Source organism: Rousettus aegyptiacus, unplaced genomic scaffold (genome assembly GCF_014176215.1).
Source record: "Rousettus aegyptiacus isolate mRouAeg1 unplaced genomic scaffold, mRouAeg1.p scaffold_m13_p_10, whole genome shotgun sequence".
Taxonomy (NCBI): Eukaryota; Metazoa; Chordata; class Mammalia; order Chiroptera; family Pteropodidae; genus Rousettus; species Rousettus aegyptiacus.
The window spans coordinates 27855294-27867528 of NW_023416285.1; the positions used below are offsets into that span (position 1 = coordinate 27855294).

Here is a 12235-nt window from a genome sequence, read left to right on the forward strand (position 1 = left end):
TGGTTCTTTCCTTACACATAAAACCTTTTTTCATTGTTAGATTAGATTACTCTGTTTTTTTATTTATTTTGACTTACTGCCAAAAATGTGGGATCTCTCTGATTGCCCTGTTTGGATAATAAATAACTAGACCCTGTTTTCCTACTAAATGTTTCAACACTAAATGTTGTGGAAAACTTTTACCTTCTTGACAAAACTTCTCACAATGCTGCTATTAAAGAAAACATAACCGTTGAGTTCGACTCTGTTCTTAGTTAGGTGAAGGTTTGTTTATAGAAGAGCCTTGAAGTCAAGGTTAAGGTTTGTGATAGAACAGTTATCAGTCAAGGGCTGAGTCTAGACATTCATTTGTACACTGGTTCACTTAGATAAACTCAGAGCTTTTCTTGGCTTTCAACTTTTGTCTTCTAATATTCGTTTTCATAAACTGACTTGTTTCTTCTGGGAGTGAAAAGATATAGATCAGGTGCATAGAGAGAAGATATGGAGGCAATACAGTGGAGCAAAATAGTCTTCAACAAAAGAAAAGACATGCACAGAGAAAAGGCCTGGATCAGATGACTTCGCAAAGTCTCTTTTAGCCTCACCTGTACATGTAAAATATTTACTTATGTTGTCTCAGGTTTAGCTAAGTATGCTTTGCAGATTGTTCCCATGGTTACATGAAAACTGTATGTGTTCATTTATAATTTTTGACGCTAACTGATGATAAGTGGCTTGTGTGCAAAGACCGTGGTATTTAAACAGTTAGGAGCAAAGTGAGTACGTGAAGGAGCTAATGAACATTAAAAAGGTGGTAAAGTCAATGAACTGGTGGCATCAATTATCTCCCTCAGCACTCATGTAAATGTTCGTGAGAGTCATACAAGGTCTTGAGCATTTATTTATGTAATCAAAGGTTAATAGCATTAAAAAATGGGGAGAACAAGTGGATCTAACATGAGAACTCTGAGAAACCTTAAAATAATCGCTATTACAACACTAGTGGAGGGGACAAATAGACTACCAGACTGAAACAAATTTCGCAATGAGGGAGACAGAGAGTACTGGAAGATAACCAAACAAAGAGAAGTGCCAAGTATGAAAAACCAACAAACTATAAATCATTCTAACAGAATAACAAAGGAAATATGAGTTAGAATTGTAAGAATTGTAATTCAAAGCATTGAGAGCAAAAGTTAAACACGCCAAATAAACTACATGGCACCCTAACGGAAACATTTTGTTTTACATGGTTAAACACCAATTCTGAGAATTGCTTAAAAGAGTTAAATAGGAAGCAAAAAACAAGAAAAAACAAACACAAACACAAATAAAAAGCAAAAACAAACACAAATAAACAAAAATTAGCATATATAAAAGTACAGCTCAGCAACAGCATTTACATACTGATGGGGCCAGTTTAACTCATCAACATAGTAGATGGTTTAAATTGAAAAGATTTTTATACTGAATTAGCTAATTTTTCTATTTGATACGAAGATTGGATTCTATTTGATACAAAAATGTCAAAGGAAGACATTTCTTATGTACTTAGTTTTGTGTTTTTTTTAATACTGATCATTAAGTCATCAGTGGAATAGATTTTTGGTAAATGGTGCTTATTTTGAAAGATGTCTTAGTCATCATATGCTTTTATATATATTAAATGTTTCTTATTCAACTAAGAAAGAGAAAGAAGCAGAGAATATAGACAATTCTTTTTGTTTTTGTTTTCATTTTTAAATAGCAGATAATGAAGATGAGTATGACCCCATAAGGAGGGTAAAATCGATTATGCAGGGCAGAGAAAGACAACTGGCAGGGATAACAGTCTTGAGTAAGCTTGAGAGGGTGGAATCCACAGCATTAGGAGAGAGGCAACCTTTAATTAAAAGCAGAAACCATTAGCTACATTATACGGACAGAGATGCAGTTATGTTAGTAGATTTGGTATTAGTAATGCGTGTATCTTCTTATTGTGTCTCATTTTCCCGATGGAACGATTGAAAAGGTCATTAGCTGAAAGAAGAAAAGAGGGAGTATTTGAGGTATGAGAAGAAAGAAGATGTGAACTAATCCCTTCAGAGACATTACTGGGGGCCCCGCTTGTAGAAATGGTCATGAATCAGCCTCGTGGGTAAAGGTGTAAAGTAGGCAGAAAACTGAACTTCATCAAGAGTAGGTTTTTTCAGGCAAGTAAATGGAAAGGGGAAGAGAAAAGGGAATTGAGTTCATCTGTAAGGAGTGATTATAATGAAGGACCCTTGGAAACTAAACCAAGTGTGGGCTTAATGACCAAGAAAAAGTAGTGGTGGGGTCAAAAGCTTGGAAGTCCTGCCGGCATTAAGAAATTGTTGGAGACAGGGTACCAGTGGGGATGAGCTGAAAGAGAGGATGAGGGGGTTAGAAAACATTAAGTCTGAAATTCTGATTTTTAAGGGGTGGAGTTAGTGATAATGGCAGTTGTAGGGTATGGTCCTGGAGTTAGTGGCAGAGAGGGGGAGGGGAAGAGAGAGAGAGAGAGAAAGAGAGAGAGAGAGAGAAAGGTGGAGACAGTGGACTAGGTTCTAAATTTTTCAAATAGGAGCGACTAGTAGCACCGCATCATACGGGAGGGTAGATAGTAGTAGAGTCTGGTGCCATGTGCATTTAAAATCAATATTTTAAGAGGTATGTAAATGAATACTCTGCTGATAACCATTAATATACGCCAAAATAGAAGTTACAACAGCTGCAGCTAGTTTATATTAAGTGAAAGAAAACACACCCAAAATATTGTTATATACTTGGCAATGAAACTAGAGAGCAAATTTTTATTATAACCATGAATGTTATTCCTACTCTTACAGAATAGGAAATTTCCAGATTCAGGAAGTTGCCAATTACCTTCTAACAAGAACTATGAAGAGGATTAAGTGAGAATACTAATGAAGTGTTGGACCTGACGAATGGTAAGTACTTAATAAAATGTCAGGAGGGGATAAAACTGAAAATGACTTTCTATGAAGGAGAAATTTCTAGCTTGCTTTGCAACTTTTCTTTATGCATTGTTTTAAACAATACAAAACAAAACTTCTATATCAAGGTTACCTTGATATATACACTGGTTGTCCCTAATTTGTAGGCCAGAGACTTATTCTACTATTTCTGAGAAGAGTCTTGCATTAAGCAATATAAACTCTGCTTTTGAATGTTGTAAGTACTGGTCCAGGGGTGGGAGGAAGATTTAATAATTGATGTTGGAACAACCGGCTAGAAATGTTTTTATAGTCATGGGAACGTATTAAGATGCCAAACTCGGAATCCATAAAGTTGGATATATTTGATCACTGAAACATGGCAAAAACGAATGAATAAACCTTAAACAAAGTTTTAACTTTTTAACCTTACCAAGATTAGAAGGCAAAAAAACAAATGAAGAAAGTTGCAACATGTAGAATGGAAAAAGAAGATTCCTAACAAAAAAGAGATTTTATAAAACAATAAGAAAAAGATAAACCATAATTGTTTTAAAGTGCAAAAGACATGATTATGACTAGGGATTAAAAGAATAGAAATGGCTAATGACTGTGTAAAAAGTTATTTGTCAGAAGGAATGAAAGGGACCTGATCTTCATTATTTATAATATCAACAATGCCCAGCTTTAAAGAAGAGGCAGAGAAGCAGCCCTCTCAAGCACTGTTAGTGGGAATGAAAATTAGACCAGTATTGACTTTTTGGTTGTTGGTTGGAAATCTTTACCAAAATCCTAAATAGGCATACTCTTTGACCTAGCAACTCCACTTCTAGGAATTTGTTCTAGGAGATAAAGCGACCTAAAACATAAATGTGTCTTAGCACCAGCAGTAACAGAAAAAACATTTTGAAATGTTAATATTCATGAACAGATACATCCGACAGACTGCTGAATGAAACAAGTATGCTACAAAATAGCGTGTGTAGTTTTGATCACATACATGTAAAATATATGTGTTTGTATGAAAGCGTCCAATTTGATGTCTGAAATGATGTTCCCAACCATGTGAATGGTGATTATCTTTAAGTAGTGAAAGTTCTGATCATTTTACTTTCTAGCTTATGTTTTTGTATATTGTTTGAATGGTGAATGAGGACCCTAGTGATTAGACGATCACTCGTTGGGCGTCTTTGCTCTTGTTCTCTTCTCTGCCTGGAACACCCTTCGCCTCCTTCAGTTCTCTGCTCGAATGTCACCCATTAGAAAGGTCCGCCTTTGCCACTCTATTTGAAATGGAAACAGCACCCCTCTGTGAGCATGCTCCATCCCTCGCCCTCGTGTCAGTCTTCCCTGCTGTACTTAACACTATCTAATATTTTTAAATTTTTATTTATTGTTTGTTTGCTATCTGACTCTTCTCTTCGCCCACTGGAAAGTAAACCTAGCAAGGACAGGACTTTGTTTTGTACTGAACTGACCTGTAACCCCAGTGCTGGGAGCAGTGACAATCTCTTCATAAATATGTGTCAAATGAATGAAAACACCCATATATATACATATGCATGAGTGTGCATGCACATGCATGTGTGTGTGCGCAAATATGTGAATCAAACATCCTTTACTTTTACTCTAATTCCCTACAAGAAATTTCCTAAAAAGGCCTTGAAATTTCCTTAAAAAGAAGGAGAACGATTAATTTATAAACATCAAGTTTTGTCTGCAGCCAGCCCTACCAAAGAGAAAATTTCTACCTTACATTCAGGTTAATTTCTATGCTGAATTTTACTTCAACATCAGTAGTCATAAGTTTAATTAGCTAAATAGCGATAACTTTAATTGAGCTCTCAACGTAAGGGGAAAACCTTGATCATCTTTGAATCAAATTAAGTGCTTTGTTCCAAAACTGCTGAAAACCTCTTGCCAGTTCCATAGGAATCCAAGAAAGAACATATAGAAATTTTAAATGGCAAAAACTGGGAATCCCCTCCCCCCCCCCCCGCCCCCGACCTGCCATATTTTATGCCATATTTTAGAACACAGTCTCTTTGGCCAAATGAAGGGACTCTGGGAATATCTCTGCTAACACAGGAAATCTGAGTCTGATGATGCCTTCTTCCAACCCAAATCCAGGAACTGATGGAAAAGGCTCCTCACCCCACCCCACCCCCGTGTCCCCTGCTACCACTGATACACTTGGGTGCTTTGATTTCGTGGAGCTGGTGATCCTATTTAGGATATGGTGGTGGGAAGGTGGGGCTCAGAGTTGCATTTACCTGTTTATTTCTCAAGGGTTGAACCACTTCCCTAATGCACAGCTCTAGATCGTTGAGATAGTCCTTCTCCGTCTGTATCAGCTCCCTGATGATTTTCGAACGCTTTGCCATCATTCTCTGCATCTGATGTTCCTCCTCCTGAGTTAGGGTCTCAGCTGCAGAACACCCGGCCTGTGGAGTCATCTTTTCTGTTAAGTGAAAACATGTACACGTGAGGCATTCTGCTGAGGTGTCTTGTTCCTTCATTACAAGTTCCACGGCAGGGTTATTGTTAGCAAGGAAAAAGGCTTAGGTTGTCTTTGAGATATGTTCTTAGGAGATGATGTGTGGACCTCCCCTGTAAAGTCAGAATCCTATGAAACTATGAGCACAGAGGAACATGAGAATGCACTACTTCTGACAAATCAGTTAATAGATTTTTGACTGTCATGGCTTGTCTTTAAAATATCCCATTGCTACTGTATTAGGCTAATAAACCCAGTGTTTGAGCTACAGGTAAAATGTATAAAAGTATAGTTCTGAATGTCTTCTGGACACACTTGAATTATTTAAATTTATTTTTATGGCAAGATTTCATTCTTTTTTTTATGGTTGAGTAATATTTTATTGTGTATATATATACATACCACATCATTTTTATACATTTATCTATCGATGAACACCAAGACTGCTTGGCTATTGTAAATAATGCTGCAATGAACATAGGGGTGCATATATCTGTTCAAATTAGAGTTTTGGATTTTTTTGGATAAATATCCAGAAGTGGAATTGCTGGATCATATGGTAGTTCTATTTTTAATTTTTTGAGCACCCTTCATACTGTTTTCCAGTTTACAATCCCACCGATAGTGCATGAGGATTCCCTTTCCTCCACATCCTTACCAATAGTTATTCTTTGTTTGTTTTTTTCTTTCTAATAATAGCCATTCTTACAGGTGTGAGGTGATATCTTTTTGTGTTTTGATTTGCATTTCCCTGATGATTAATGATGTTAAGCATCTTTTCATGTGTCTGTGGGATGTCCGTATGTCTTCTTTGGAGAAATGTTTATTTAGGTCCTCTGCCCATTTTTTAATCATATTGTTTGCATTTTTGATATTGAATTTTATGAATTCTTTATATTTTGGATTTTAACCCCTCTCAGGTATATAATTTGCAAATATCTTCTCCCATTTAGTAGGTTGCCTTTTTGTCTTGTTGATGGCTACTCTCATGGTGCAAAATCTTTTTAGTTTAATATAATGCCATTTGTTTATTTTTGTTTCTGTTGCCTTTGCCCTAGAGGCATATCCAAAAAAAAATATTGGAAGTGTCAGAGTTTATTGCCTATGTTTTTTTCTAGACCTTTTATGGTTTCAGGTCTTACATTTAAGTCTTTAATGAATTTTGAGTTTATTTTTTTTGTATGGTGTAACAAAGTGTTCTAGTTTCATTTTTTTAAATTTTTTGGCATGATTTTGGACACATTTGCTTTTAAATTGAGGGAAGATTTTTAATTAGTAAGTGGAACACTTTCCAATTTTGTTTGTTTCTATTATTATAACTAATTGCCCCTCATTCTCAGTGGATAACAATTGCATGTGATTTGAATTCACAATCAGGATCCATGAGGAGTGAGGTAGTGGTGGATTAAACAAATTTTAACTTTTTTTTTTTTTTTTTTTGCTCATCTTCAATACTATGCACATCTTGTTATCTCAAAATTCTTGAACTGCTGAACAGAAATTTTTAATTAAAAAATTACAGTGCTGAAGAGATGTTCAGATGAATTGGAAGCGTCACACGTAGCCAGGGTTTCATATAAACTATAATGTAAAAAAGTTAAGTATTTTCAAGAATGAGATTTCCATAGCAATCTAAAAACTTGGAAGCCACAAACTAGGTCACAGATGAGATCAGAGTGAGAATAGATAGCAGGACAGTGTATGGGTGTGTGTGCAAACGAATTTGCTTCAAGCTTGAAGTCACCACAAACTTAATTTTTGTCTAAGCCTCTGTAGTTGCAGAAATAATTTCATTTTCTTTAAAGCTAAGACGATTTTAGGAACTAATATGTAAGACATCTTTGATATTGACACCACTTCCTGAGAATGGAGAGCTTCACAAAAGGACTTTCAAAAAGTCTGTATGAAAAAAAAAAAAGTGCATGCATCACAATGTATAGAAATGGAAATAAAGAGAAGATATTCTCTGGCTGACTCCAGAAATGAAGCTAAGAAAACTGGAGAAACAATATAGTAGAAGAATTAATGTAAAAGGTTCAATGTAAAAGAACTGACCCAAGAATGTGAAGAGATGCTCCAAATGTAGTGAGCTCTCCTTTCTCCCTGCTGGCTCACTAAATTCAGAAGTTCAGACAGTGGCTCAATAATCAAATATCTGTGGAGAATGCCATGATAATAACTCCAGTGTTAGTTGGAAGGCACATTGAATTGATCTTTGGACAATCCTGACTGGCAGGTAAATTCGCTCCCAGACCATTCACCTAGTATCCTTCCTCCATCAGGAAAAAAGATGGATTTGACAGACATTATCTGAGCGCACACAGTTTTACAAGGCTTGGGGGAAGTCAGTGCCAGAGAAATAATCTATACTAGGAGAGAGAATGAATGTGTGAGGTTTTCTGCAGCCTACATCTCCTGATCTATATTATAAGCATTTTTGGATGCTTGCTAATTTATCGTATTTTTATTGGCAAGTAGAAGAAGGCTGCCTCTCAGCACTCTAAATTTGAAAGGAAAAGTTACAATCAGGTGCCATTACTATGAATTATTTTGTATATAAAAGAAGAAGGCAGGTCACTGGTGAGGGGACATGCAATAAGCAGGCTGTATACACAGTGTAACCTTCATGAGCCTCCTTTTGGCTACTCCTTATGAAAGGTTGGGATTTGAGAGACAGAGGCAGAGGGGAGGCGATGGAGGTTCTTTTCTCCTGGGATATATGAAGTAGCTCACAGAAAAAAAAAACCTCATTAATACAGAGCTGACAAACCAGTGCAGATAGTTCTTAATTATTAGTTAACATTACCTCGAAAATAGAAGGGACACTGTTGAAATACTGTTCTGTCCAATGTATGCTTTTCCAAGTTCTAAACCTTTTATGCCTTATTAAAAGAATCTATCAATTATTTGGGGGCAAAAAGAAAAGATTCTTCCCTGATCTTTGGGAAAGAAATATTCCTAAAATATATTCTCAGGTTCCTTTTAGTTCTAAATATAGGACTCAATTGCTATTATGATTTAATTAATTTCACATATTTCCCAATTGCTGCATTTTAAAATGTACTACATCAGATTTTATTAATTGAAATTTACTTAGATTTTCTAGTACTGCTCTATGACTTGTTCAGATATAATTTGGGGGCAATGGTGGTTGAAATAAAGTGTCAGTCAAGATATTCAACTTTACGAACTTCTCCCTTCAGATGTGAAAAATCTCAGAGAATTTAGAGTTGAGCAACCTTATAAGATATCTTTGTTTGTTCTTTCGATTCAGTTTTATTGCAGGAACAAAGACTCAACTTGCATCATTTTATGGTCAGGTCTCTAAACACTTTCTATGTTTGAATTTCTTAAACCAACAAACTTTGCAATGCATTGTGGGCACAGGTTTTGTTTTTATAAGATCCCCTCTACCTTTAAAACTTTCATCTTTTTAATTATTCTATGTTTTTACATATAAAACTATTTGTAATATGTGACTATTACCAATCTTTATCACCCAAATCAGCAGTCTGCTATAATAAATTTTTATTTCTAGATAAAGCAACAAAAGAACTGAGTATTTAGGAAAGAAGGAAAAATAGAGCTTTACAAATTAATATTTTTCATGAGTTAGCATATACCGAAAGACTGTCAAAACTAAAGTAAAACTGAGGCTAAAAGCACATTTAGGTTGTTTTAACCAAAATATGCCACTGTGTATAAGACCAGTGCCATGTAACTGACTCCTGTTACCCATCCTCTATTTCTGTCACCCTCAAATTTCATTTTTCCAAGAGTAATGATAAATTCTCACTATTCTAGCCACAAATTTTATTCCTAGCATATGTGAAAGTTTACATATAAGGAGTTCATATATAAGGAGGTTGCTGTGGTTTAGGAAAAGGATAGTCAGGCTTAAGATCAGGCCTGCCACTCTCAGCAGTGAGAAGGTGATGGACAAGTTAGTTACCCTCACAGAGCCTGTACTTCCTCACCTGTAAAATAAGAATGACAACCATTACAGTGTTATCATGAAACCTGAATTAAATGAGCAGTATTATGTTGAAACTCCTTAGGATCTTTAAAACAACATAAATGTTAGTTATTTCCATGGGCACAGAAATGATAGGGCTCCCTTCTCTGTTCTCTTGAACTTCATCATCTAGAGCAAACAAGTATAACTTTCCCAAAATACTTCCATGCACCTACAAACATACAAACAGAAGTTATCCATACATAGGTATCTTTTTGTAAATCATATATGTACACACACACACACACACACACATTCTTTACAATAGCCATATAGTTGTCAGACACTGCTATTTGCCTACCCAATAACTATTCTCCCATTTGTTTTTCATAAATTGAACCCTGAACAGATTTTTTTTAAAAAATGCCTGTTTCTTTGTGGTGCTTTTTCAGCTTATGGTCCAATTACAGCCAATGAGATGTAAGCAGAAGTCTCTGAGAGGGGTTTCCAGGAATTTGCAAAAAAGAAAACCAGGCTAGGATGTCCCTTTCCTCCATCCACTACCCACTATGGTCCTTGCTTTCTTTTTTCTGCCTGGAATGTGAATGTGAGCTCCGGAGGTACAGTAGCCATGCTGGGACTGTGAAGTGATAGCCACAGGAATTTAGACTGATACACCATGGATGGCAGTGTGGAAAGATATAAAGAGCCTCCCTACTCCTAGACTTCTTGCATGAGATACATAAATGTGTATGTGGTAAGCCACATTTTTTCTGTTGCTTTTAGGAAAGTAATCTGATAGGAATTTTGGTATCTATAATTCAAGTGCTGTAAGTAATGAAACCTAAAATGTGAAAATGGCCTAGTAGGGGAGGAAGGATATCAAGAGGTCATTTTGAAGTCTGGAAAGTTGGTGGCCATCATTATCCAATGACAAAATATTTGTTAAATCTATATTTTTGCATACAAAGTCATATAATTCAGGGAATGGTGGAAAAAATCAAAATTTTAATAGATACAGATTATTTCTTGCCTCATTCAGCAAAATCATAGAAATGAGAGATGAACTCAGACCATGACTAGTCAATCTCCAAGGAGAAATGGGGGGGAAAAACACCTAAAACAGATATTCTACTGGTAACCTATAATCTAAATAGTCTCTTAATTGAATTGAAAAATGCCAACTGTTTGCATCCTCGAAGTGAAGTCCAAGAGATAGTTTTAGCAGCAGTAAGACTGGTGCCTAATGCTTTCCTCTCTCGTGCATAGATAAGTTTGAGGGTGGCGCCTGGAAGCCTACTAGTGGCCATTGGGCTAAGGCCACTGTGCTTGCACCCAATCCTGCCTATTCGGCTCAGCCATTTGTCTGACTCCTGGATCTTTGCTAATCCTGATGTACTTCTGCCTGGAGAGACTTACGGGCTTTGAAAAAAATCTCTAGATATCAGTGGTCCTCATATCTGGACATTAGTGGTCATCCTGATTTACCTGTCCACTACTGATTTCTACAATCTGGGTTCTTGTCCACTGTGGTAAGCAGAATAATGCCCCCCTAAGGATATCTGCTTTAATCCTCACAACTATGTAGCTGATTTGATCAAAGTTACTGATTTAGATATGGGAAGATGATCCTGGATTATTCAGGTAGACCCAATCTAATTAATTACATTAGCCTTTAAAAGTGGAAGGGGAAAGCAGAAAATGCAGAGGGGAAGTGTATGAGGGTTTTGCAGATGGAGAAAGGGGCTGAAAGCCAAGGAGCAGCTGAGGGTGTGGGCAGCATGGGCAGCCTTTGGAAACAGAATAATAGCCTTTGGCTGATAGCCAGCAAGGAAATAAGTTTCAACAACCTGAAAGAGCAAGAAATGGATTTTCCCCTCTAATCTCCAAAAAAAGGACCACAGTTCTACCGACACTGATTTCAGCCTGTGAGATACTAAACAAAGACCCAGCCAAGACCTCTGGACTTCTGACTTGCAGAAACTGTGACATAATATATTTGTATTATTTTAACCTACTAAATTTGTGTTTATTTGTTACACTAGCAGTATTCTCAACATGCCAATCCCTAAAAGATCACAGTCACTATGTGTAAACTGCCCATTTTAAGAATTGAACCACATGCTTATAAGATTCCTTCCACTTTTCAGAATTCATCAATGAATCTTCCTGAACTACTAGTCCAAGATTGTTGGGCACAGTAACTTAAGCTTCAGTTTTGAAACAAACATGAACAGATTGTAATTTGGACTTTTTCTTTCAATATAGTTTTTATGGCCTTTGTTCAATATGTTGGTTTTCAGTGCAGGCAAGAAAAATCAGATAAGAATAGAGTTGGACAAAAGATTTCAATTTGATAAACAATAAACCAGATACTCCTTATGGTCTGATGTATTATTGTCTTGAATTCAGTTTAATAATTTCCCAAAGCAGCCACGCAACAGTTCAAGCGGCAGTTCAATTTGTGGCAGTGGCTCTGAAGGCCATGGCAATGGCAACAGTGAAGAGAAGAAATAAACCACTTGGAAAAAAAGGCATGCCACTCCGGGTGCATTTCACAAATCATGACAAAGAAATCTCGACGTGCCTAATAGAGACCTAGAGACATTTAAAAACATCGGAAAAAGCATTTAAAAAAATATTTTAAATGAATGAATGAGCCTTCAAAAATAGGTAAGAAATCCTCTGAGGGGAGTCCAGTGACTTAAATGATGCTGAAACCACCAAACACTCCAGAGGCATCTGCGGACCCTGGTAGACTGGCAGGACGGGGATTTGTGTGCCTGCAATGAGGAGATAGGACGTGGCATGGCAGAGACAGAACCTGGGCAAAATCTCTAAGCA

The 12235-nt window shown here is 36.5% G+C and overlaps 1 protein-coding gene across 3 annotated transcripts in view; it reads right to left on the reverse strand.

Annotated features, from left to right (window-relative positions):
* Positions 1-12235, reverse strand: part of ARHGEF38 (Rho guanine nucleotide exchange factor 38) — a 118211-nt gene that overhangs the window by 82070 nt on the left and 23906 nt on the right. For all 3 annotated transcript variants that reach the window (XM_036227640.1, XM_036227641.1, XM_036227642.1), the window contains exon 2: positions 5213-5400. In XM_036227640.1, coding sequence (XP_036083533.1) covers positions 5213-5400 — 188 coding nt within the window. The remainder of the gene's footprint in view (positions 1-5212; positions 5401-12235) is intronic.